Source organism: Monodon monoceros, unplaced genomic scaffold (genome assembly GCF_005190385.1).
Source record: "Monodon monoceros isolate NGI ecotype Baffin Bay Population unplaced genomic scaffold, NGI_Narwhal_1 Super_Scaffold_18, whole genome shotgun sequence".
Taxonomy (NCBI): Eukaryota; Metazoa; Chordata; class Mammalia; order Artiodactyla; family Monodontidae; genus Monodon; species Monodon monoceros.
This window is the reverse complement of record NW_021703774.1, coordinates 154,559,410-154,585,449: the sequence shown is the minus strand read 5'-3', so window position 1 is coordinate 154,585,449 and position 26,040 is coordinate 154,559,410. Positions and strand designations below refer to the sequence as shown.

The 26,040-nt window shown below is 40.3% G+C and overlaps 1 protein-coding gene across 2 annotated transcripts in view; it reads right to left on the bottom strand.

The window, feature by feature from the left end:
- CSMD2 (CUB and Sushi multiple domains 2) overlaps positions 1 to 26,040 on the bottom strand; it is a 665,093-nt gene that overhangs the window by 63,789 nt on the left and 575,264 nt on the right. For both annotated transcript variants that reach the window (XM_029230811.1, XM_029230813.1), the window contains exons 47-49: positions 10,724 to 10,912; positions 8,172 to 8,318; positions 5,267 to 5,455 (exon numbers count right to left, since the gene is read on the bottom strand). In XM_029230811.1, the coding sequence (XP_029086644.1) occupies positions 5,267 to 5,455; positions 8,172 to 8,318; positions 10,724 to 10,912 (525 nt within the window). The remainder of the gene's footprint in view (positions 1 to 5,266; positions 5,456 to 8,171; positions 8,319 to 10,723; positions 10,913 to 26,040) is intronic.

Here is a 26,040-nt window from a genome sequence, read left to right as displayed (position 1 = left end):
CAGCTATGGTTCCTTTGGTCACTCGTTATTGGAACTGGAATTACAACTAGTAATATATATATACTTATATATATCGTATATACTTATACGTATATCGTATATACTTATACGATTATACTAATCGTTTTAATTTGTTCTTGGTTTCCAAATTGTTTGTGCTTTGTGTGTCCCTGCTGCACTATGTCTTTGTCAATGTTACTAGCCGCATTACTTATATCCTGTCTATTTCATAAGACTGTTGTCTGTTACAGTGCCTAGTGTGTAACCAGGCCCCCAGCAAAACTTCTCACATTTATAACATAAAATAGTTGTAATAGTGTGATTCCACGTATGGGAAGAAGCAACAAGGGAAAATGTCTCCTGATCATAATTAGACAGAGGATCCAGAGAATCTTTAATTATCAATAGGGCCTAATCCAAAAATTAGCACCTGAAGTGGCATATCAACAATTTTCGCCTGACCTGGGATGAGCCTCCCAGCGCTGTGGGACAAAATTTGATCAAGACATGTCTCCCAAATATTGGTCAAATTCCCCTCCAACGTCAGCCGGTGAACCCTGAGGAAACTCAGGAAGGAGAAGAATACCTGCCATCTAGCAGGCATCAGATCGCAGCCATTTCCTATGGTGAGCCGTGAAGAAACTCAGAATGTGAAAATACACGATACAGACCCCAGATGGCTGTGGTACATATCAAAGGAATGATTTCAGCGAGCCCAGACACTTGCATCTTCTCATACATAGAAAAACGCTAAATTTTTTAACTTGAGATGTGGCCTCCCAGGCGTGAAGACTCAAAATTCCCGATAACTCTCAACTTTCTAGGTTGTGAATATTTTTTAAGTCTACAGGTGTAAAGCAGACACTTCCAAAGAGGAACAAAAGAAGACAGATCTCATCATTTGGATCACTGGCACCAATGGCGGACACTCCCAGAAAGATCCATCTGACTGAGCAGTTAGAATGGTGGTCACCCCTTTTCCCACAAGATTGTGGAATGCACATTCACAGTGGGGAACTGTAACAGGGAAGAGCCAATTTTGACTCCATGTTGGATCTGTTTCTTGGACTTCAGCCTTTGCTTTTTGTTGCTTTTGTTATTATAATCGTACATCATGGCCTGCCTCAGGGAACCCTGCCCACCTGTGAATGGTTGCAAGAAAGAAGAAATTAACACATCCCCTCCCCGAGGCTGGCCATTCCAGGAGATGTTTTGCAAGACTGATGGCCCTTTTTACTTTACTTCCCTCTCTGATTCTATAAAAGGGACTGGCATCCAGACCCCATAAGATGGTTCTTTGGAGACCCCTGGTCCAACATCTTCTCAGGCTGCCAAACTTCCGAATAAAGTCGTATTGTTGCCTCAGCACCTCGTCTCCCGATTTATTGGCCTGTCGTGCGGCAAGCAGAGCGAGCTTGGACTTGCTAACAGGGAAACCAACTCATTTTAATTAAACAACTTTCTCTGCACGAATAAGAACCGGCCATTCCGTGATCTGAGCACCCACAGTGCTCGGGAGGGAGAATCCGAGACATGAAGAGGAGCTGAAACAACTCTAGGGTAGAAACCTAGAGGTGTCAAGATCATAAGCAGCACGTTGGCCCACCACACAATTTCACTAGGAACTTTTATCCTCAACAAATTCAGCTTTAAAGTGGGAAATAGAGTCTCTCAAACAGAAAAAACGAGGGGCATCAGAAAGCCAAACTCCAGCTAACACCCCAGCCAGATTCATGTCTTATACTTGCAAGTACCTAATTAATTGGGAAAATTATATCAAAGGAGAGCTCAACCTAAAATGGCCAATATGGGGCTCTTTTATTGCGTATGCCGTTAAGTTAAAAAAAGCCGGCTTGATAAAACATCTTTTCAGAATTCTCACCTTAAAAAAACCAAAGCTCGGGGCTTCCCTGGTGGCGCAGTGGTTGCGAGTCCGCCTGCCGGTGCAGGGGACACGGGTTCGTGCCCCGGTCCGGGAAGATCCCACATGCCGCGGAGCGGCTGCGCCCGTGAGCCATGGCCGCTGAGCCTGCGCGTCCGGAGCCTGTGCTCCGCAGCGGGAGAGGCCACAGCAGTGAGAGGCCCGTGTACCGAAAAAAACAAAAACAAAAAACCCCCCAAAAAACCCAAAAGCTCTTCTAGGGGGAACTTGCATTTCTCTTCCTGTGTCTTTGAGGTGTAAATCTTCTACCTGATCTTCTTAGGTGTTTTGTGTGTGTGTGTGTTTTCAAAAATTGCTCTCTGCCATCTGAGAGGTGCACATATGATACACATCTGGCAATCAAGTAGACTGGGATTCTGAACCGTCTTCTGTCTGACTGTGCCGACTGTCAGCGGCTTTTGCTGTCTTAACCTTTGTTGCATCAGCCTGTACAGTGAAGACCTTTACTTTCTTAGACTGTTTTGGGGAGTAAACTTTCTAGATCTTGTGAAGGCTACATCCTTCACACTTTCTTATGGGGATGCCTCTTGCGTCTTATTGATTTGAGTCCACTATTTACATATATCTCATTAATGGCCAGATTATGGATCCTTTAAATTGGAGGAACTTCTAAACTGATCAATGTTTAGAGAACTTTCATTATGAAGCGCTGTTTTATTGGTACCTTTGGGGGTGGGGGAAACAAATTAGAAGGTGGAAAAATATATAATGGTTAACCTAAGAACTCCTTTAATTTAAAACAGACAAACAAAAACTGGTCTGAGAAGCCTTATTTCTGGTCTCTGATTCCCCTCAATGGGTCTAACAGATGCTAATAAAAACATTAGAATAACTGAGAGGCTATCTTCCAGGCTTAATTCTGCCAAATAAAACATAATTCTCAACTTTTAGGCTGTGCATTTTTTTTTCAGTCGACAAAATGAAAAGTAAATGAAATTTCCCAGAATATAGACCAAGAAGACAGAGACTGAAAATGAGAGAGAAAAGGACTGGAAACACAGGGAATCAGCCCAGGAGGTCCAGCAGGTCTGGGCTGCAGGAAAAGAGAACAGAGAAAGTGGAGGGGATGGAATGATCATAGATGGAAGTTTCCCAGAGCTGGAGAGAGACAGTGTTCAGATTGAAAGGTGCCAAAGGCAGCTCATCTCACTGCCCCTCCCTGGCCCTTCTCTCTTGGATAACTGAGAGGACAGAAGGTAACCTCTTAGCCTGAGAGACTACCAGGCTGTCTAGTGATCTCCGTCACACACCGCAGTCCCCCAAACCCAGAGGGACACCTCCCGTGGGTAGGAGAGGAGGGGGGAGAATCACAAAGTACCTGAAAGCTTGTGGTGGAATGAGGCCTCTGAGGGAGAGAATGCGTAGTGAGAGAACGGGCAGGGGAAGGAGAGGGAAAGCATCAGGATGCATAGACTCTCCAATGTGCTGTGTTTGTCAGTGGAGAAGTATGGTTTGGAAAGCAGCAGCAGGGAAAGGGAAGCATGCCAGGCCTTTTGCCCTGGGTTCTGTGGGAAATAGGGGATGAGCCCCCTCCCCTGAAAGGGCCACAGCATCTGTGTTCTCAGATGAGAGCCACAGTCTCTGTGGAGGAAGGAAGTGAAGAGAGCCTTCTGGGCGGTGACTGAGGGTGTACACTTGTTGGCCATGGAACCAGGATTCCAGAGAGCACGGAGGGAATGGCAGAGAGGGAGGGCATCGGAGAGGAGCTGGGGCTGGGGCTGGGGCTGGAGAGAAGCAGTACAGAGCAGTGTGGGGATGAGTGGACAGAGCCTGGTTCTGGGAAGTGACAAAAGATAGAGGTGAGAGGCCTGGTTGCTTCCAACTAGAACTTTGGGAAAAAGACTTGTCTGTGTGGATACAGTTAGAAAAATGGAAACTGAAGCCAAAAGACGTTTGTCACTTGCGGACAATCAGTTCTCTGTGAACTTTGCTTAAAGCATCAAAGAGAATATCAATGATGCACTGCTTCTGTTCTTTTGAGAAAGCTCAGGCACAGGCCCGAGAAGGTTGTGAGGGTCAGAGATGACAGATGTCATTAAAAAAGTACGTCACCATGCTGGGAACCAAAACACAAGAACCTCAACCTTAACTGATTTCTTGTTTTTGTCTATATAATTGGTAAATTTTTTCTTTCTTTTTTAAAATGCAGTATATAATGTTGAGAATCTGGGAGGAAAGACAACAAGCTGCTGGTGGAGGTATAAGTGAAGACAAACTTTTTGGATGGCAACGAGTATCAAAAGCTGTAGACTTTGTATACGTATGTTTCAGTAATCTCATTTCTGGGAATTTATTTTAAGGAAATAAATATGGATGATCCCAAAGACGGAATTATAAGGATTTTAACAGCAGCATCGTTGATAGGAGCAAAAAATACAGAAAGTCAAATGACCAACAACAGGATGATACTTGAATAAATGACAGTTTTTCTGTCATGCGACACAACCATTGCAAATATTGATGACTAAGTGTATTTAATCATGTGATAGATGCTAACAAAATAGGAAGAGACTTGTACACCAATAATGCCATTTTTATAAACAATATATGAACGAACAAAGGAAATGTTAACAGCAGTGATTTCAGTTGATGGGGTTATAGGTCATTTTCACTTTTTCCTTGGCATTATCTATAGTTTCTTTTTTCTTCTTCAGATTTCTAGTCTGAATGTATATTACTTTCAGGAAAATAAAATCCCATAAATGATCAAAAGCAATGCGTGCGAACTTCCTGGTATATATCACGTGCTTGATCGCTGATGACCGCGTAGGTGATGGTCACTGTTCACCCTGCTCCCCTCTGCCCCTCGTCTCCTCCCACCGGACCTGGCACTTCGGCCAGCCCCAATTGCTTTGCATATTTTGTGATCTCTCTCAGAGTCTGTGGTTTTGCAAACGCTTTGGCTGTTGCCTAGAATGTTTTCCTTGCCAATGCCTGGCCCCCAACTTTCCTTGTTCTATGAGCCCAAGCAACCCCTCTTCTGGAAGCCCCCTAGCTGTACAGGAGCAGGTAGGTCCCCTCTTAACCTTGGGCTCCCACAGTACTGTTTGCACTCCTGATATAGCACTTCCTTCCTCTGTCATTTGGCATTTTTGTGGCTACATATCCATCTCCCTCCCTTCTCTGAAAACACTGACGCTGTGTTTTACACATCTGTATATCCCCAGGGCTTCAGATGTTATGGATCCTCAGTATACGTTTCCTGAAAGAATGAATTAATTATCTATGAGGAAGCCCACATTTGGAAGTGATTGGTCCTGGGACAAGCCCAAGTTGCGGGTAGGACCCAAGCCACCTGTCACCTCTTTCCCACCTGCTTCTCACCTTGACAGAGAGGAATGGCCTCGCTCCACAGGTGGTAGCCCTGGGGGTGCCGGGTGCAAATGGCCATGCTGTGTCCCACCAACCGGTAGCCGGCGTTGCAGCCAAAGTGGATGGAGCCTCCAGGCTGGGTGCTGGTCTGGCCCAGAAGGAAGCCATGGAGTGGAGCCCTGGGCAGGCTGCAGTAGGGAGCTGGATAACAAGATGAGGGTCAGGGGACCACACACAGCGGGAAGACAGAGGTGGTCCTTCCTGCAGGCCCCGCCCCCTTGCTTCTCCCTCTCTGTCCCTATCTTCACCACTGCCAGGTCCACTGCTGGTAAGGAGGTTGATACTGAAAAGCAGCCAAGTTTAGGAAAGCCAAAGAAAAGAAAAGGAAAGAAAGGAAAGAAAGGAAAGGAAAGGAAAGGAAAAGAGAAGGGAAGGATAAGAAAGGAAAAACAGGAAAGGAAAGAGAAGAAAACAAGAAAAAAACAGCTCCATGAAGCACTGGGTCCCCTTTGCACCTGGAGGCAGCACTAGCCGTGCAGCTGAGTTCAGGCTCTCGAATCCCACCATATCCCAAAGGGACACAGAAAATAGAACCCAATGGGGTTGGTTCCAGAAGGGTGTGACCGCAGGGGCGAGGTCTCTGGAGTCAGGGCTGTGCTCAAGTCCCATTTCCCACCTTTCCACAGTTCTGTGACTTGGGACAAATCACTGAGGCGCTTTCAGGTCCATTTTCCTCACCTGTGTATTGCGATTGGCAATGCCTCCCTCATAGGTTTTGGGACAATTTAAATGGGATCGTGTCTGTAAAACCCCCAGCCCAGTGCAGGGCACTCAGTGCTCAGTAAATGGTCCCTGTTCTGCTTTCTGTTGTGTGTGGAGGATGGGGGGAGAGAGAGCTGTGGCAACCCAGGGCATCAAATCCACAGTCCTAATTCCCCCTCAACATCTGGCTTCAACTTATTTCATTCATTTATTCAACAGACAGATAGAGAGTGTCTATTATACGCCAGGTGCTGTTCTAAGTGCTGGGGATACAACAGTGAAGAGAACAGACAAAAACCCCAGCCTTAGAGAACTTGGCAATAAAAACGTCTGCCAGGGATGCTCGGGGGAAGTTCTGTGAGGCCGGGAAAGAGGGATGACCAAAGGAGCACAGAGAGCAAGCCCGTTCATCTGCTCTAAGAGTCCCTGGCATGGGATCAAGGTAGGATGAAGATGACAGGACCCTCCCTGCATCCTCCCCACAGTATGGTCCTCTGGCCTCTTACGTGATCACATCCCTCTGCTGGTGAAATTGATGCTTTAAAATACCTCCTTTTCAAGCCAGAAACGCTTCCTTACTTCTGCTTTGCCACCTGTGTCCTGTTTATGTGGTATCTACAAGTCTACCTCGGTCAAGAACAAGAATCTCAGTTATAAAATATACTTAGTCACAGTGATGGAGGCATGTGCAGAGCACACGACTCTACTGTATTTCCATTAAGGACTCATTGCTTCACCATGTAATTAATTCACTTTCTATGTGGCGTATGTATTGTAATTATAACTGACTCATTACCCACAAATAGGTGATTAATCTTTAAAAACATCAAGGGAAGCACAACTCCTTAATGGCTTTTAGTTCAGAGTTTAGCAGCTAGCATAGTGAAATGCTGCTAAATTGCTTTATTTCTCTTTTGTGTTACTAGCTTCTAGGAACTCAGCCTGAACCTCCCTGACAGATGGCTTAAGGTCTCTTTTCCATCATGAGGAAACCGAGGCCTGAAGAGGTTGAGTGACAGAGCCGACTGCCGACCCTGGGGGCCGTGAAGGTACCCTCCTTCTTGTGTGTGTGGGGGAAAGGAATTTGGGGTCCACTTTGCAGAGGAAATGGACGCTGAGATAGTAAAGCTCCTTCTCCTCCCAGGCTCCCCTCAGCTTCATCTGGCTGGTCCCCCCCACCCCCAAAGCCATACCTAAGAGTTTCTTAAGACTTCGATAGCCCGCTAAGTTTGGGTTGGTCTTCCGAGTCGGCAGCCCATGAGAAGAGATGGATTGAGACAAGGGGAAACTCAGGCTATAATATGTATATCTGACATCCCTTCTAACCAATATTCTTTGAAAATTTGTCCAACGTTTGTTTGGAACTCAGGCTAAATGCAGCCAGGGGAAAGAGTGCTGCAGGGGGACTGGTGCCTGGTGGAACTCGCCATGGTCTTAAGTAATTCATTTCTGCTCCCAAGCTCACAGAGCCAGCCAGCAGTTCAACGGACCCACTGCCCTGCAAAATGGGCAGCAAGCAGCTTTTCAAATTTTCTTTCCAGCGACAGACAGTAATCCCCATGATGGGAGTTCAGATAACGTTGATTTTCTCCATCTCATTTTATTTCCAAGGATATTTTTGTGCTCCTTGTAGATGGCTGGCTGTTCAGCTATCCGGTTGGATTGGCCCTCGATCTGACACTGCCTATGAGATATGGCTTGCAGAGCAGAAGAGAGGCTCCTGGACTTGGAATATAACCCATCGTTTGCTGCTTTTCTAATATTTGCCAGTTGGGGACCCACATCTTAGGGTTTTTTGGTTTAAAGGACCTTCTATTAACATTTCAACAGTGTTAGGGACGGGACCACCTATAGGCCTTATCAGGTCATATAAAATAAACTTATCCAAAAGACACAGGCTGGCAGTATGAGCAGAAAGAGGGAAGAGCTTAAAAGTGGGGAGAGGTATAGAAAAGGGGGAGGTGGGAAAATGTCAAGGACACTGTGCAGGTAGAGGTGAGAGTGCCCACGAGGAGGAGAAAGGCTGCCGGTCCCCAGGCGTGTGGAGGAGCTCGGCCAGGCACGAGGACATGGCCCATGGCTTATTCTTCTGGGTGAGAAATGTAAGGGGCTCGGGGGTTGTGGCCCTTCTCATGAGTCTGTATGTTTTACTCACCTGCATACCGAATCTTAAAGCCCTTCCGATTGTAGGCATGGTCAGACGACCAGCGCAGGTACACAGAGTTGCTTGAGCTGGTGACAATCAGGGGAGCTGAGTAGTTCCCACTGAGGGCTTTCAGCAGAGGACTTTGTCCTGAGGGACCTGGGAGGAGAGTGTGGACACAGGATTACAGACTATCACAGCTATCAGAGATACTAAATGTGATACCTTTAATGTAACCACCTCCGATTTTCCCCTTCTCAAGTGAAGACGTGAAGATTTGGGATGGTAACTCAGCACCATCACTGGTCCATCTGCTCCTCTCTCAGTATCCACAGGCTTTGCTCTAGGTGCTCTCCCCTCCTGAGCCCTAAAGCAGGGATCCAAGAAGTCCCTGACAACACATAGCTGTTGGCAGGTGAGATGACATCTATTTGCCATCCTGGGACTTGCCCACAGTCAAGCAGCGGGTTAAAAGAGCTGGTTTTCAACCTGGGAACATTTTCTATCGCACCATCCTACTTGTGCATACTAAAAACAGTTCAGTCCCTGCCACATAGAAAAAATATTTATGAATGAATAGATAGCAATAAAGCTAGAGGAAAACATGATCATGTCTCAATGTTATAAATAACATAGCTCCCCAATGGTCCCTTCCAAGGCTCTTCCAGAAAGGCCTCCCTGTTCTTTCTCTCCTCCTTAGATGCCTAGAAGTGCATCCCAAGGGTGCTGATTCAAGGGAGGCAGAGTACAAAGCTAGATAATCCAAAACACAGGATTTATTATCCTGGAAAGAGCCCTAAGTGATGGTTCTCATATGCTGCCGAGACAGCTCTTGGGAGCTTGGCAAAAGTAACAGACCACATTAAACAAAGGAGAGCCATCAGAACTGCTGTGACAAACTATGAAGGAAGGGGTCAAATGGCTCAGAGGAATGGCATGCTGGGATAGGTCTGCTGTATTAGACCAGAACACCCACCAGCTGACCGTGACCTTCGGGAGGATCTGGGGGACACACCAGTTCCTAAAGCAATAAGGAATGCACTGCTGAGGGGGTGAGGACAAACATCAACAACCTGAGAATTGGCTGTCCTCTGTAGGCGGAAACTGATGGGAGGAGAGGCTGTCACCAAGCTGGGCTTCCTAGTATTGATGGGGAGGAAAGGAGCCTAAATACAGAGGCCAGGCAGAAGTACTGGTTGGCATAATTACTAAAATGGGCAGCAAGGTTGGGATGGCAGCCAGGAGGGCCTGACCTGCAGGATCTATGGAGATGGCTGACACAACATGATATTCCTAAGGGCAAGATAGATGGGCGGCCAAAAAAAATGAACATATGAAGAAAACAGATCATGAATATATAACCAAAAGGGTGTAGAAAGTTCCAATCCCTGGAGTAATTTGGAGACTTGAGCCAGGTTTCGTTTCTTACTCCAGAATACTTTGGCTGAAGGAGGGGCTGGGTCCTTATGAAAAAGGACCCTACAAAATAACACCAGTTGGATATGGTAGTGATTCCCGAGTCTTTATCCCAAAAGACCCACCACTATTAATTCAGGTAACTGAATATTGGGGAAAAGGGAATGTCTGGATATTTGGAAGACTTTTGTATACAGAGTGTGTGAATTGATGCTGATACCTGGGACCCAAAGCACTATTATGGCTCCTTTGTTACAACAGGGTTATATGAGGGATGGGATTGGTGAGAAATGGAGTCTTGTCCCCAAAACTTAACCCAGTAGTAGCCTCAACTGCAGTAGCTATGCCAGATGTAGTATATTCATTAGAGGAGATTATCATAGCTTTGGTTATATGAAATGCAGTTATTGATCTAGCAATGCATTCTTTTCTATACCCACCAGAAAGGAGGATTGTAAGCAATTTGCATTTACATGAGGGAGACAACAGTATACATCCATGGTCTTGCTCCAGAGCTATGTTAATTCTCCTGCTCTGTCATAATGTAGTATGAAGAGATGTGGACCATCTGGACATCCTGCAGAATACAGTGTATTGATTTACTATATTGATGACATTGTATTAATTGGATCTGATGTGCCAGAAGGGACAATTAGTGTAGATGCCTTTGCAAGACACACGCTCCAAAGGGCAAGAGGAAGCCTACAAAGAGTCAGGTGAATTTTTTAGGGTCCTGTGGTCTGGGGCATGCTGAGACATATCCTCCAAATTAAAGGGCAGGTTATTGCACCTTTCGCCTCCTACCACCAAGAGAAAAGCATAGTGTTTGGTAGACCTCTTTGGGTTTTGGAAGCAGCATACTCTTCACTTGGAAGTACTGTTATGACCCATTTATTGGTTGACATTCAAGGGGCTAGCTTTGAGTGGTGGCTAGATTAAAGAAAGGGTGCTGTAGCAGGTCTAGGCTGTAACATGAGCAGGCCTGCTCATACAACTCATCAGCTTCCATGGTACTGGAGTTTCTGTGGTAGGGAAAGACCTTGTGTGGAGCATCTGGAAAGTCCTAATTGGGAGGTTGCATCATAGACTCCTGGGGTTTTGAAGCCAGTCTGTGCTATCTTTAGCAGGGCACAATTTGATTTACTTACCATCAAAGATCTCAAACTCATCATACTGCTTCTCACTGAGAAAGTACTCCACTGTGAGGGTGATGTTATATTCGGGCTCCACTCTCACCAGCCAAGAGCAGGTCTGGAACTGGGGATAGCTTCCCGGGTAGCTCTGACTCAGGATCACACCTGTGGAGTCTGTCAGAAGCTCATTCGTTGGGCAGTGCACTTGGAGAAAGAAAGAGAAATACCAGGTACATGGGATGGAGATGGAACGAGTGCCAACACATTGGCTTTTCCCTGGTGAAGAAGACAACCATTGGAAAACCAGACGGCATTTGAGCACATTCAAGCAAGACTCCAATACCCATCATTTTACTGCTCCATGGCATGAGTTGGTCTCAGATTCTGTGTCAACGTTACTATATTGCTGAGATTCAGGCTTGGTCAGTTGGTTGGAATCACTTCTTAGCTCAGATATGGGCTTTGGAGCAGGCAGGGATGATACGTACATACAGATAACTGTAAGGCATCCTCAAATCCAAGAGCTAAGTAAGTTTGATTTGTACAAGGAGAGTATAGGACAGAGGTAAGCCCATGGGATTTTGAGTCAAACACACCTGGATTTATAGTCCACCCCTGTCACTTACTACCTGTGTGGTCTTGAACAAATTATTTCCTTTCTGTGCAATAGCTTCACCATCTCCAACCCAAAAAGATAGCACCTACCTTACAGGGCTGTTGTATTACACAAAATGTTATATAATTATATATTATTTTAAGGTCTCTTTTTCCTTAAAATAATCTTTTAAGGAAAGATTATTTTAATCTTTAATATTTTAAAGATTAAAAGATTAAAGATTATTCTTTAATCTTTAAAGGTTAAAAGATTAAAGATTATTCTTTAATCTTTAAAGGTTATTTTAATCTTAATAAATTAGGATTATTTTATTATTATAATATATAATCTTAGTAAGATTAAGATTATATATTATAATATAATATATTACCATATTATACTAAATAATATATGTATGGCATGCCTCCATAAATTATAGAGATGATGATGATAATTACACCAGGAACAGAAGGAAACAGCAGAGCGTGGCTGTGACCTGATTAGTAGTACGAAGATATCTAGAAAGAAATTGAAGATGAAACAAATAAATGGAAAGATATTCTGTGTTCATGGGCTGGAAGAATTACTATTATTAAAATGTCCATACTACCTAAAGCAATCTACAGATTCAATGCAATCCTTATCAAAATACCCATGGCATTTTTCACAGAGCTAGAACAAATAACTTCAAAATTTGTATGGAAGCACAAAAGACCCTGAATAGCCAAAGCAATCTTGAGAAAGAACAACAAAGCTGGAGTTATCATGCTTCCTGAATTCAAACTATACTACAAAGCTACAGTAATCAAAACAGTATAGTACTGGCACAAAAAGTGACACATAGATCAATGGAACAGAATAGAGAAAAATAAGTCCACACATATATGGGCAATTAATCTATCCTAAAAGAGGCAAGAATACACAATGGGGAAAAGACAGTCTCTTCAAGAAGTGGTATTGGGAAAACTGGACAGCTACATGTAAAAGAATAAAACTAGACCATTTTCTCACATCATATACAAAAATAAACTCAAACTGGATTAAAGACTTAAATCTAAGACCTGAAACCATAAAACTCCTAGAAGAAAACATAGGTAGTATACACTTTGAAATCAGTCTTAGCAATATGTTTTTGGATCTGTCTCCTCAGGCAAGGGCAACAAAAGCAAAAATAAGCAAATGGGACCATATCAAACTAAAAAGTTTTGGCACAGCAAAGGAAACCATCAACAAAAATGAAAGGGCAGGCATTTCCTCTTGGTTAGTAAGCTGAAAGTCTTTAACATTTGGAGATGATTCCTGGTGACTTTGCCTGAGCTCCCAGAGCCGTGTGGCTGACAGGGTCTTGGTGCTCTGGCCCAGTGTCAGGCCTGATTCTCTGACGTGGCAGAGCCGAGTTCAGGACATTGGACCACCAGAGACCTCGTGGCCCCATGTAATATCAATCAGTGGGAGCTCTCCCAGAGATCTCCATCTCAATGCTAAGACCCAGATCCCCCCAACAGCCAGCAAGCTCCAGTGTTGGATGCTCCATGCCAAGCAACTAACAAGACAGGAACACAAACCCACCCATTAGCACACAGGCTGCCTAAAGTCATACTAAGTTCACAGACATGCCAAAACACACCACCAGATGCGGCCCTGCCCATGAGAAAGAAAAGATCCAACCCCACCCACCAGAAGACAGGCAGCAGTCCCCTCCACCAGGAAGCCTACACAAGCCACTGAACCAAACTCACCCACTGGGGGCACACACCAAAAACAACAGGAACTACGAACCTGCAGCCTGCAAAAAGGAGACCCCAAACACAGTAAGTTAAACAAAATGAGAAGACAGAGAAATATGCAGCAGATGAAGGAGCAAGGTAAAAACCCACCAGACCAAACAAATGAAGAGGAAATGGGCATTCTGCCTCAGAAAGAATTCAGAATAATAATAGTAAAGATATCCAAAATCTTGGAAACAGAATGGAGAAAATACAAGAAATGTTTAACAAGGACCTAGAAGAACTAAAGAGCAAACAAACAATGATGAACAACACAACAAATGAACTTAAAAATTCTCTAGAAGGGATCAATAGCAGAATAACTGAGGCAGAAGAATGGATAAGTGACCTGGAAGATAAAATAGTGGAAATAACTGCTGCAGAGCAGAATAAAGAAAAAAGAATGAAAAGAATTGAGGACAGTCTCAGAGACCTCTGGGACAACATTAAATGCAGCAACATTCAAATTATAGGGGCTGCAGAGGAAGAGAAAAAGAAAGGGTCTGAGAAAATATTTTAAGTGATTATAGTTGAAAACTTCCCTAATATGGGAAAGGAAATAGTCAATCAAGTCCAGGAAGTGCAGAGAGTCCCATACAGGATAAATCCAAGGAGAAACACACCAAGACACATATTAATCAAACTATCAAAAATTAAATACAAGGAAAAAATATTAAAAGCAGCAAGGGAAAAGCAACAAATAACACACAAGGGAATCCCCATAAGGTTAACAGCTAATCTTTCAGCAGAAACTCTGCAAGCCAGAAGGGAATGGCAGGACATATTTAAAGTGATGAAAGGGAAAAACCTACAACCAAGATTACTCCACGCAGCAAGGATCTCATTCAGATTTGATGGAGAAATTAAAACCCTTACAGACAAGCAACAGTTAAGAGAATTCAGCACCACCAAACCAGCTTTACAACAAATGCTAAAGGAACTTCTCTAGGCAGGAAACACAAGAGAAGAAAAAGACCTACAAAAACAAACCCAAAACAATTATGAAAATGGTAATAGGAACATACATATTGATAATTACCTTAAATGTAAATGTATTAAGTGATCCAACCAAAAGACACAGACTGGCTGAATGGATACAAAAACAAGACCCATATATATGTTGTCTACAAGAAACCCACTTCAGACCTAGGGACACACACAGACTGAAAGTGAGGGGATGGAAAAAGATATTCCACATATGGAAATCAAAAGAAAGTTGGAGTAGCAATTCTCATATCAGACAAAATAGACTTTAAAATAAAGACTATTACAAGAGACAAAGAAGGACACAACATAATGATCAAGGGATCAATCCAAGAAGATAAAATGATTGTAAATATTTATGCACCCAACGTAGGAGCACCTCAATACATAAAGCATTTAAATGTTAACAGCCATAAAAGGGGAAATCGACAGTAACAATAATAGTAGGGGACTTTAACACCCCACTTTCACCAATGGACAGATCATCCAAATTGAAAACAAATAAGGAAACACCAGCTTTAAATGATCTGTTAAACAAGATGGACTTAATTGATATTTATAGGACATTCCATCCAAAAGTAACAGAATACACTTTCTTCTCAAGTGCTCATGGAATATTCTCCAGGATAGATCATATCTTGAGTCACAAATCAAGGCTTGGCAAATTTAAGAAAATTGAAATTGTATCAAGTATCTTTTCCAACCACAAATCTATGAGATTACATATCAATTACAGGAAAAAACTGTAAAAAGTACAAACACATGGAGACTAAACAATATGCTACTAAACAACCAAGAGATCACTGAAGAAATCAAAGAGGAAATCAAAAAATACCTAGAAACAAATGACAATGAAAACACGACGATCCAAAACCTATGGGATGCAGCAAAAGCAGTTCTAAGAGGGAAGTTTTCAGCAATAGAATCCTACCACAAGAAACAAGAAACATCTCAAATAAACAACCTAACCTTACACCTAAAGCAATTAGAGAAAGAAGAACAAAAATCCCCCAAAGTTAGCAGAAGGAAAGAAATCATAAACATCAGATCAGAAATAAATGAAAAAGAAATGAAGGAAATGATAGCAAAGATCAATAAAACTAAAAGCTGGTTCTTTGAGAAGATAAACAAAATTGATAGACCATTAGCCAGACTCATCAAGAAAAAAAGGGAGAAGACTCAAATCAATAGAATTAGAAATGCAAAAGGAGAAGTAACAACTGACACTGCAGAAATACAAAGGATCATGAGAGATTACCACAAGAAACTATATGCCAATAAAATGGACCACCTGGAAGAAATGGACAAATTCTTAGAAAAGCACAACCATCCGAGACTGAACCAGGAAGAAATAGAAAATATGAACAGACCAGTCACAAGCACTGAAATTGAGACTGTGATTAAAAATCTTCCAGTGAAAAAAAGCCCAGAACCAGATGGGTTCACAGGCGAATCCTATCAAACATTTAGAGAAGAGCTAACACCTATCTTCTCAAAGTCTTCCAAAATATAGCAGAGGGAGGAACACTCCCAAACTCATTCTATGAGGCCACCATCACCCTAATTCCAAAACTAGACAAAGATGTCACAAAAAAAGAAAACTACAGGCCAATATCACTGATAAACATAGATGTAAAAATCCTCAACAAAATACTAGCAAACAGAATCCAACAGCACATTAAAAGGATCATACACCATGATCAAGTGGGGTTTACCCCAGGAATGCAAGCATTCTTCAATATACGCAAATCAACCAACGTGATATGCCATATTAACAAATTGAAGGTTAAAAACCATATGATCATCTCAATAGATGCAGAAAAAGCTTTTGACAAAATTCAACACGCATTTATGATAAAAAACTCTCCAGAAAGCGGGCATAGAGAGAACCTACCTCAACATAATAAAGGCCATATATGACAAACCCACAGCCAACATTGTTCCCAATGGTGAAAAACTGAAACCATTTTTTCTAAGATCAGGAAAAAGACAATGTTGCCCACTGTCACAGCTATTATTCAATATAGTTTTGGAAGTTTTTTACCCACAGCAGTCAGCAAGGAAAAAGAAATAAAAGGAATCCAAATCGGAAAAGAAGACATAAAACTGTCAGATTTTGCAGATGACATGATACTATACATAGAGAATCCTAAAGATGCTACCAGAAAACTACAGGAGCTAATCAATGAATTTGGTAAAGTAGCAGTATATAAAATTAATGCACAGAAATCTTTTGCATTCCTAAACGCTAATGATGAAAAATCTGAAAGAGAAATTAAAGAAAAACTCCCATTTGCCACTGCAACAAAAAGAATAAGATACCTAGGAATAAATCTACCTAAGGAGACAAAAGACCTGTATGCAGAAAACTATAAGACAGTGATGAAAGAAATTAAAGATGATACAAACAGATGGAGACATATACCATGTTCTTGGATTGGATGAATCAACATTGTGAAAATGACTATACTACCCAAAGCAATCTACAGATTCAATGCAGTCCCTATCAAACTACCGATGGCATTTTTCACAGAACTAGAACAAAAAATTTCACAATTTGTATGGAAACACAAAAGACCCCAAATAGCCAAAGCAATCTTGAGAAAGGAAAACAGAGCTGGAGGAATCAGGCTCCCTGACTTCAGACTATACTACAAAGCTACAGTAATCAAGGCAGTATGGTACTGGCACAAAAACAGAAATATAGATCAATGGAAAAGGATAGAGAGCCCAGAGATAAACCCACGCACATATGGTCACCTTATGTTTGATAAAGGAGGCAAGAATATACAATGGAGAAAAGACAGCCTCTTCAATAAGTGGTTCTGGGAAAACTGGACAGCTATTTGTAAAAGAATGAAATTAGAACACTCCCTAACACCATACACAAAAATAAACTCCAAATGGATTAAAGACCTAAACGTAAGTCCAGACACTATAAAACTCTTAAGAGGGAAACATAGGCAGAACACTCTATGACATAAATCACAGCAAGATCCTTTTTGACCTACCTCCTAGAGAAATGGAAATAAAAACAAAACTAAACAAATGGGACCTAATGAAACTTAAAAGCTTTTGCACAGCAGAGGAAACCATGAACAAGACCAAAAGACTACCCTCAGAATGGGAGAAAATATTTGCAAACGAAGCAACTGACAAAGGATTAATCTCCAAAATGTACAAGCAGCTCATGTAGCTCAATATCAAAAAAAGAAACAACCCAGTCCAAAAATGGGCAGAAGCCCTAAACAGACATTTCTCCAAAGATGATATACAGATTGCAAACAAACACGTGAAAGGATGCTCAACATCACTAATCATCAGAGAAATGCAAATCAAAACTACAGTGAGGTATCACCTCACACCGGTCAGAATGGCCATCGTCAAAAAATCTACAAACAATAAATGCTGGAGAGGGTCTGGAGAAACGGGACCCCTCTTGCACTGTTCGTGGGAATGTAAATTGATACAGCCACTATGGAGAACAGTATGGAGGTTCCTTAAGAAACTAAAAATAGAAGTACCATATGACCCAGCAATCCCACTATTGGGCATATACCCTGAGTAAGCCATAATTCAAAAAGAGTCATGTATCCCAATGTTCATTGCAGCACTCTTTAAAATAGCCAGAACATGGAAGCAACCTAAGTGTCCATCGACAGATGAATGGATAAAGAAGATGTGGCACATATATACAATGTAATATTACTCAGCCATAAAAAGAAATGAAGTTGAGTTATTTGTAGTGAGTTGGATGGACCTAGAGTCTGTCATACAGAATGAAGTAAGTCAGAAAGAGAAAACAAATACTGTATCCTAACACATATATATGGAATCTAAAAAAAAAATGGTTCTGACAAACCTTACAGTAGGATAGGAATAAAGATGCAGACATAGAGAATGGACTTGTGGACAAGTGGAAGGGGGATGGTAAGCTGGGATGAACTGAGAGAGTAGCATTGACATATGTACACTACCAAATGTAAAATAGATAACTAGTGGGAAGCAGCCTCATCGCACAGGGAGATCAGCTTGTTGCTTTGTGACCACTTAGAGGGGTGGGATAGGGAGGGTGGGAGGGAGATGCAAGAGGGATGGAATATGGGGATACATGTATACATATAGCTGATTCAGTTTGTTGTACACCAGAAACTAACACAATATTGTAAAGCAATTATAATCCAGTAAAGATATTAAAAAAAAATGAAAGGGCAACGTACTGAATGGGTGAAGATATTTACAAATGATATACCTGATAAGGGGTTAATATCCAAAATATGTAAAGTACTCATACAGCTTAATATCAGAAAAAACAAACAATCTGATTAAAAATGGGCAGAGGACCTGAACAGACATTTTTCCAAAGAAGACATACAGATGGCCAACAGGCACATGAAAAGATGCTCAACATCACTAATTATTAGAGAAATGCAAACCAAAACCACAGTGAGATATCACCTCACACTTGTCAGGATGGCAATCATCAAAAAGACAAGAAATAACAAGTGTTGGTGAGAATGTGAAGAAAAGAGAACCCTTGTGCACTGTTGGTGAGAATGTAAATTGGTGCAGCCACTATGGAAAACAGCATGGAGTTCCCTCAAAAAATTAAAAATAGAAATACCATATGATCCAGCAATTCCACTCCTGGGTATCTAGCTGAAGAAAATGAAAACACTAATTCGAAAAGACATATGCATCCCAATATTCATTGCAGCATTACTTACAATAACCAAGATATAGAAGCAACCTTAGTGTCCATCGATAGGTGAATGGATAAAGAAGAAGTGGTATATATACACAATGGAATATTACTCAGCCATAAAAAAGAATGAAATCTTGCCAATTGCAACAACGTGGATGGACCTGGATGGTATTATGCTAAGTGAAATAAATCAGACAGCTAAAGACAAATACTGTATGATTTCACTTACATATGAAATCTGAAAAGCAAAACAAACTAACAAATATAACAAAACAGAAACAGACTTACAAATACAGAGAACAAAGTGGTGGTTGCCAGAGAACAGAGGGATGGGGAGTTGGGAAAACAGCTGAAGGTGATTAAGAGGTACAGACTGCCAGTTAGGAAATAGAGAAGGCCCAGGGATGTGATATACAGCATGGGGAATATAGTCAATAATATTATAGTAACTGTATGGTGCATAATCTATAAAAAGATCAAACCACTATGCTGTGTACCTGAAACTAATGTAATATTGTAAGTCAATTATAATTTGATTAAAGGAAAAGATATCTAAAGATAAACATATCACCCTAAGGAAGATGGTCAGTGTGGGACTTAGAAGAAATGGAGAAGCAACATTGGAATTATATAAGAATGGCTTCTAAGGAGGAAAGCAGCCTGGCTTTTGAAATGTTCCAGATTTCACTAACCTGACAGCCAGCACAGGTCACTGAGGTGTGGTGGTAATTAAGTTCCCCAGGCCTTATGGTCTGCTCCTTCCAGTAGCAGGTGTCTTTCAAGCTTTTTACCTTCTACTTGAATCTGCCTCCATCAGGGGGAAACAAGGCATGCTCTCTCAAATGAGATGGGTCCATAGGTTTGCCTTTTTGTGTGCAACGTTATCAGATTTAGGCATTAGTGTTTACAAGTTTTTTTGTTTTTTGTTTTTCCTATGCTTGAGATATCTGGCCTTTGAAGATTTAGTAGTATTCTTCCGTGACACCATCTAGTCTTAATGTTTTTGGTGGGGCTTCCTCTGAAAACATTCTCCCCACCTTTTTAAAGAGAATATTGAAAGTATAAACTTTCTCTCTCTACTGGGGTCAATTTTATTAAATTATAGCTTCCTAGAAATTCATTCATATCACTAATTTTTTGGCATAGATATGTACAAAATAGTCTCATAATTTAAAAATTTCCTCGGTTCAACGGTTATATTCCACTCTTCCTTTTTTATTTTTGTAAGCTCCTGCTTTTTCCCTTTGTTTAACTTACCTAATGGTTTGATTATTTTGCTACTCTTTATTTCAGGTACTTCTTTTTACTTTACCAGTAAGCCTGTTCTGCTTATAACTCATGAATTTCTTTTTAAAGTTCAAAAACTTAGAGATATAATTTATGTACAATAAAATGCACATATTTTAGGTACACAATTTAATGAGTTTTGGCTAATGTATATATCTATGTGACCACTACCACAGTCAGGATATAGATTATTTCCGTTGCCCCAGAAAATTCTCTCATGCCCCTTTGCAATCAGTATGACCTGCCCCAATGCTCCAGGAAATCAATGATGCTATTTCTATAAGCATTAGTTTTGTGTACCAGGGCTTCATGTAGTTGGAATCATATATGCATTATTTTTGTGCCTGGTTTCTTTTGCTAAACATAATTTTTGTAAGAGTCAACTCATGCTGTTTTATGTATCACTATTTCCTTTGTTTTTATTATTCTGTAGCAATCATAGGACAATTTGCTTATTTATTCTCCTACTGATGAACATTTGGGTTGTTTCCAGTTTGGGATTATTACAAAATTCATATAACAGTCTTTTTATGGATATGGGTTTTCATTTCTCTTTGGTAAATAACTAGGAGTAGAATTGCCAGGTGATAGTGTAGGGGAATTTATCTTTAAAAGAAACTTCCAATCGGTTTTCCAAAGTGATTGTATGATTTTACATCCCAACCAGCAATATATGAAAATTCTATTTGTTCCACATCCTTTTTAACATTTTGTATTGTTAGTCTTAAATTTAAGCTATTCTAGGGGGTGCATAGTAATATTTCATTATGGTTTAATTTGCATTTGCCTTATGACTAATGATGTTGAGCATGTTTTCATATACTTATTGGCCATTCATACCTTATTTTACAAAGTGTCTGTTCAAGTCTCTTGTACATATTTTCATTGGATTATTTTATTACTGAGTTGTAAAAGTTCTTTACATAGTCTAGGTACAGGGCCTTTTAAAAAATACACATACTCTGAATATCTTCTCTTATTCTGTAGTTTGTCTTTACTTTTTACATTCAGTTCTGTTGCTTTTTCCTTCATGTGTTTCGAATCTCTTTTATCGTCTGCATATACACTTGTATATCTTTTTTAATGTAGTTATAGCTTATTGGTCATTTCTAAATATCTCTATTTTTGGTAATACTCCTTGATTGCAGTATTATTTGAAATTTCTTTATGTTTCTTATGTTTACCATTTGTATGGCATATCTTTTTCTCTTCTTTCCCTTGCAATCTATCTGGTACTTATGTTTAAAGTACAACTTTTGTAGAAAATAAATAATTACTGTTTAAAGCCTCTAAATTTTGGCATGGTGTTTTTGCAACAAAAGTTCAGTAATATAACTATATTTTGCAAATATTTTATGTTAACTACTTATTCTTGGTCTGTCATTGAAAGAGATATGTTGAAGTCTACCACTGTAATTGTGAATTTGTCCCTGTCTCCCTGTAATTCTATGAATTTTCCCTTTATACATTTCAATACTATTCTTAGGTGCACAGAAGTTTATGACTATTATATATTCTTGGTAGATTATGTTTACCAGCATGAAATATCCCTCTTTATGTCTTTTAATGCTTTCTGCCTTAAATTCTATTTAGTCTGTTATTAGCTTTGCTACACCAGATTTTAGAGGTTAGTACTTGCTATTTATTTTTTTTTTAACATTTTGCTTCATACCAGGGATGAGTGACACCTTTCTAGCTATGACCTTAGAGAGGCAAATGAATATATTCAATTCTAAGTTCATGGAAAGCTTATAATTAGACTTTTAAAATTTAACCAATCTGAAAATCTCTGACCTTTAATTAGCAGTTGGATTCAATTACATTTATCACGGTTGCACATATATTTGCACATGGTTTTTTTTTAAAATAAATAAATTTATTAAACATTGTCATCGTTGCTGGGCGTGGGCTTTCTCTAGTTGTGGCGAGCAGGGGCTACTCTTTGTTGTGGTGCGTGGGCTTCTCATTGCGGTGGCTTCTCTTGTTGCGGAGCACGGGCTTTAGGCACGCGGGCTTCAGTAGTTGTGGCATGTGGCTTCAGTAGTTGTGGCTTGTAGGCTCTAGAGCGCAGGCTCAGTAGTTGTGGTGCACGGGCTTAGTTGCTCCGTGGCATGTGGGATCTTCCTGGACCTAGGGCTCAAACCCGTGTCCTCGGCATTGGTGGGCAGATTCTTAACCATTGTGCCACCAGGGAAGCCCTTGCACTTAGTTTTGCTACCTCATTTTGTATTTTCTGTTTACCATGATTTAAAATATATTTTTCTCCTTCAATGTTTCCCATTTGATTAACCAAATTTACTTTATTCTCTTTATTTTTGATTATGAATTTAGAACTTACACATACTATGGACATACATACTTTAAGAAAACTAGGCAGAAATTTAAACATTGTATTTAAATGTATATATTTTTAATAATGTACATGGTTAATCAATATATATGGCTTTCCTCAGCAGGAAAGGGTCCTCAGCTCTTTTTCTTTCTTTAAAATAGGTTCTCCAATGTCATTTATTTCTCAAATTGTCTTCAGATTTTTATTTTCTAGTCAATATATTTTAGATTTACTACCATATTTTACTGATTTCTTAGCTTATTGTTAATTTTTGCATCTGAATCATTCTACCTGTATCCATCTTTTTCTTGCTGAATATGGTAGATATTTCTGGTGTTTACCAGTATCAGACTTTCTTTTATTTCCTGAGCATATAAAAAACTTCACTTTCCATCCATGTGCCTATTTCTGGCCAGTTAGATGTGAGTAGAATAATGTGTGTCACTTTGGGGCTGAGGAAGTGAAAAGCCCTTATGTGAATGTCCATTCTCCTTCTTCCTCTGCTGCAATGGAGGATGGAGGCAGGGGCCTAGTTTTCAGATGGCAGCACAAGACTGAAGCAGCCTGGATCACTGAGTTATCAGCTCTATAGAGTTACCTGGACTACAGAAAATTTTGCCTGAAGAAGATATAAACTTTTGCTGTGTTAAGCCACTGAGATGTGGGGATTGCTTGTTATTGCAGCATATGCCTATCCTATCCTGACTAATGCACTGAAGTGTATCCTTTAATTATGCTTTTAGTAAGATAGTAACTTAGTCCTTGTGTGTCTGAAGATTTCATTAATTCATCCTCACTCTTAATTGATAATTTGGCTGGGTTTAGAAGTTCAGTTTACAATTATTTTTCCTGCTGCATTTTATCTTTTGATAGGTATTACTGTTGATGCAATAATGTTATGAGTCTGATTTATCTTTTCTCCATGATGGTTTTAACATTTTATCTTTATCCTTGATGTTCTATAATTGCATTGTGATGTTTTTAGGTTTGAATTTCACCAAATTTTCTATGCTGCTATAGCAAACTTCTGAGCTGATAGAAAAATGTCTGATCTTTGTCATAGGAGACTAGGACATCATTGGACAAGGCATTAACTGAAGCAGAAAAGAGAAGAAAAAGCCAAAATGTAAAAGAAAGTTGTACACTGAAGAGGTTATGAATGGAAAAACATCCTATATTCATGGATTGGAAGACCTAATGTTGTTAAGATGGCAGTGAGACCCAGACTGGTCTATGGATTCAACTCAATCTCTACAAAAATTCCAGCTGGTTTCTTTGTAGATATTGATAAGTTGATCCTAAAATTCATATGGAAATTCAGCAGATCCAGCATATCCAAAATAATCTTGAAAAAGAAGAACAAAGCTGGAGGACTCACACTTCCTGATTTCAAAACATATGACCAAGCTACAGTAATCAAGATAGTGTGGTACTGGCTAAGGATAGACTTATAGATCAAGAAAATAGAATTGAGGATCAAGAAATAAAACCCCAAATTTGTAGTCAATAGATTTCAACAGGGTACCAAAACAATTCAATGGGGAAAGAATAGTTTTTCCAGTAAGTGATGCCAGGACCACTGCATATCCATATGCAAAATAATGAAGTTGGACCCCTACCTCACACTATATATAAAAATTAACTCAAAATAGATACAGTTCTAAATGTAAGAGCTAAAATTATAAACTCTTAGAGGAAAACAAAGATGTAAATCTTCTTGATCTTGGATTAGGCAATAGTTTCTCAGGTATGACACCAAAAGCACAAGCACCAAAAAAAAAAATATATATATATATAAATTGGACATCATCAAAATTAAAAACTTTTGTGCTTCTGAGAACACCATCAAGAAAGTGAAAAGACAACCCATAAAATGTGAAAATTTTTTGAAAATCACACATCTGATAAAGGACTTGTATCTAGAATATATATAAAAAAACTCCTACAACTCAATAATTAAACAGATAAATAACTTAAAGATGGGCAAAGGATCCAAATAGATATTTCTTCATGCAAATGAACAATAAGCACATGAAAAAATGCTCAACATCTTAGCCATCAGGAAGATACAAATCAAAACAACAATGAGATACCCATTATACACACTAGGATGGCTATAATTTAAAAGACAGTTAATAATAACAGAGAGGATGTGGAAAGATTGAAACCCTCATACACTGCTGGTGGGAACAGAAAATGGTTCAGCTGCTGTGGAGAATACTCTGGCAGTTCCTCAAAAGTTTAAATATAGAGTTACCATATGACCCAGCAATTCCACTCTTAGATACATACCTAAAAGAAATGAAAACATATGTTTCACCCAATAACTTGTGCATGAATGCTCATAGCAGTATTATTCATAATAGCTAGAAGTAGAAACTACTCAAGTGTCCATCAATGATAAGTGGATAAACAAAATGTGCTATAGGTACAATGGAATATTATTTTCAACAAAAAGGAATGAAGTGCTGATACATGCTACAACATGAATGAACCTATAAAACATTATGCTATGTGAAAGAAGTCACAAAAAACCACACATCATAGGATTCTATTTATATGAAATACCCAGGATAGGCAAATTCATAGAGACAGAAAGTAGTTTGGTGGTTGCCTAGAACTGAGGGGGCTGGAAAGAAATGGGAACTGACTGCTAAAGGTTACAGGATTTCTTTTGGGGGTGATTAAAATGTTTTAAAATTGATTGTGATAATGGCTGCAAAACTCTGAATATACTAAAAACCATTGAAGTATACACTTCAAGCGGATGAGTTGGATGGTATATGAATTATATCCTGATCAAGCTGCTATTATAGAAAAGACTATGAAGGGTCACACCTTGGGAAGCCCAAGTATGATACCAAGTCCCAGAGGAAAGCACAAGGCTGAGAATGGGGAGTGAAGCCAGGAAGACTGGAGCCACGTAGACATAGAAACGGAGCCAGAGATGATAAGAAACTTGGGCTGGAGCAAATTAAGGAGATTCTGGAGCAGATGAAGGTGAAAGTTCACTTTTATCGGGGACTGGTCATTTGGTATGTGGGTGGGTCAGCTCAACTGAAATAAATACTGTATTTCTCAGTGTATCAGCAGCCTAATTCTGGGGCTTGTAGCCCCTCTCTTCCTCGTCAATAATCCATAATGCAGATTCTCCCTACTCTTGATTTCCTAGAGATGCAGAAGCTGACCTGTTTCTCCATAGGCTACTAAATAACAATAATAATAGCCCACACTGAACAGTTACTGTGTGCCAGGCATAGTTTTCCAAGGTGCTTTACATTACTGACCCATTTAATCCCTCATAACAAGCCCACGGCGTAAGTAACATCATTATCCTTATTTTACAGATGAGAAAACTGAGGCATGGAACAGCTAGGTATCTTGCCCCAGGTCAGATGCCTCGTGAGTGGAAAGAATTGGTTTTGGTCTTAGTTGGGATAACTTGGTGAAGCACATTCATTTTCATCAAGGCATCACAGTGGATTGAAGACAACTGTGGTTTCTCGGTTGCCTAGTTCAGCCCGTAGGGTTTTGGACGCACCTGCACTCCAGTAAGGCAAGGTTGGTGTGTGAGTCCCAACTCCCACCAAGGCCCCACAACCTCCTGCCATTTCCAGGGAATGTCAGTTAGAAAAAAGGGAGACAGAAATAAATGTGGCCACT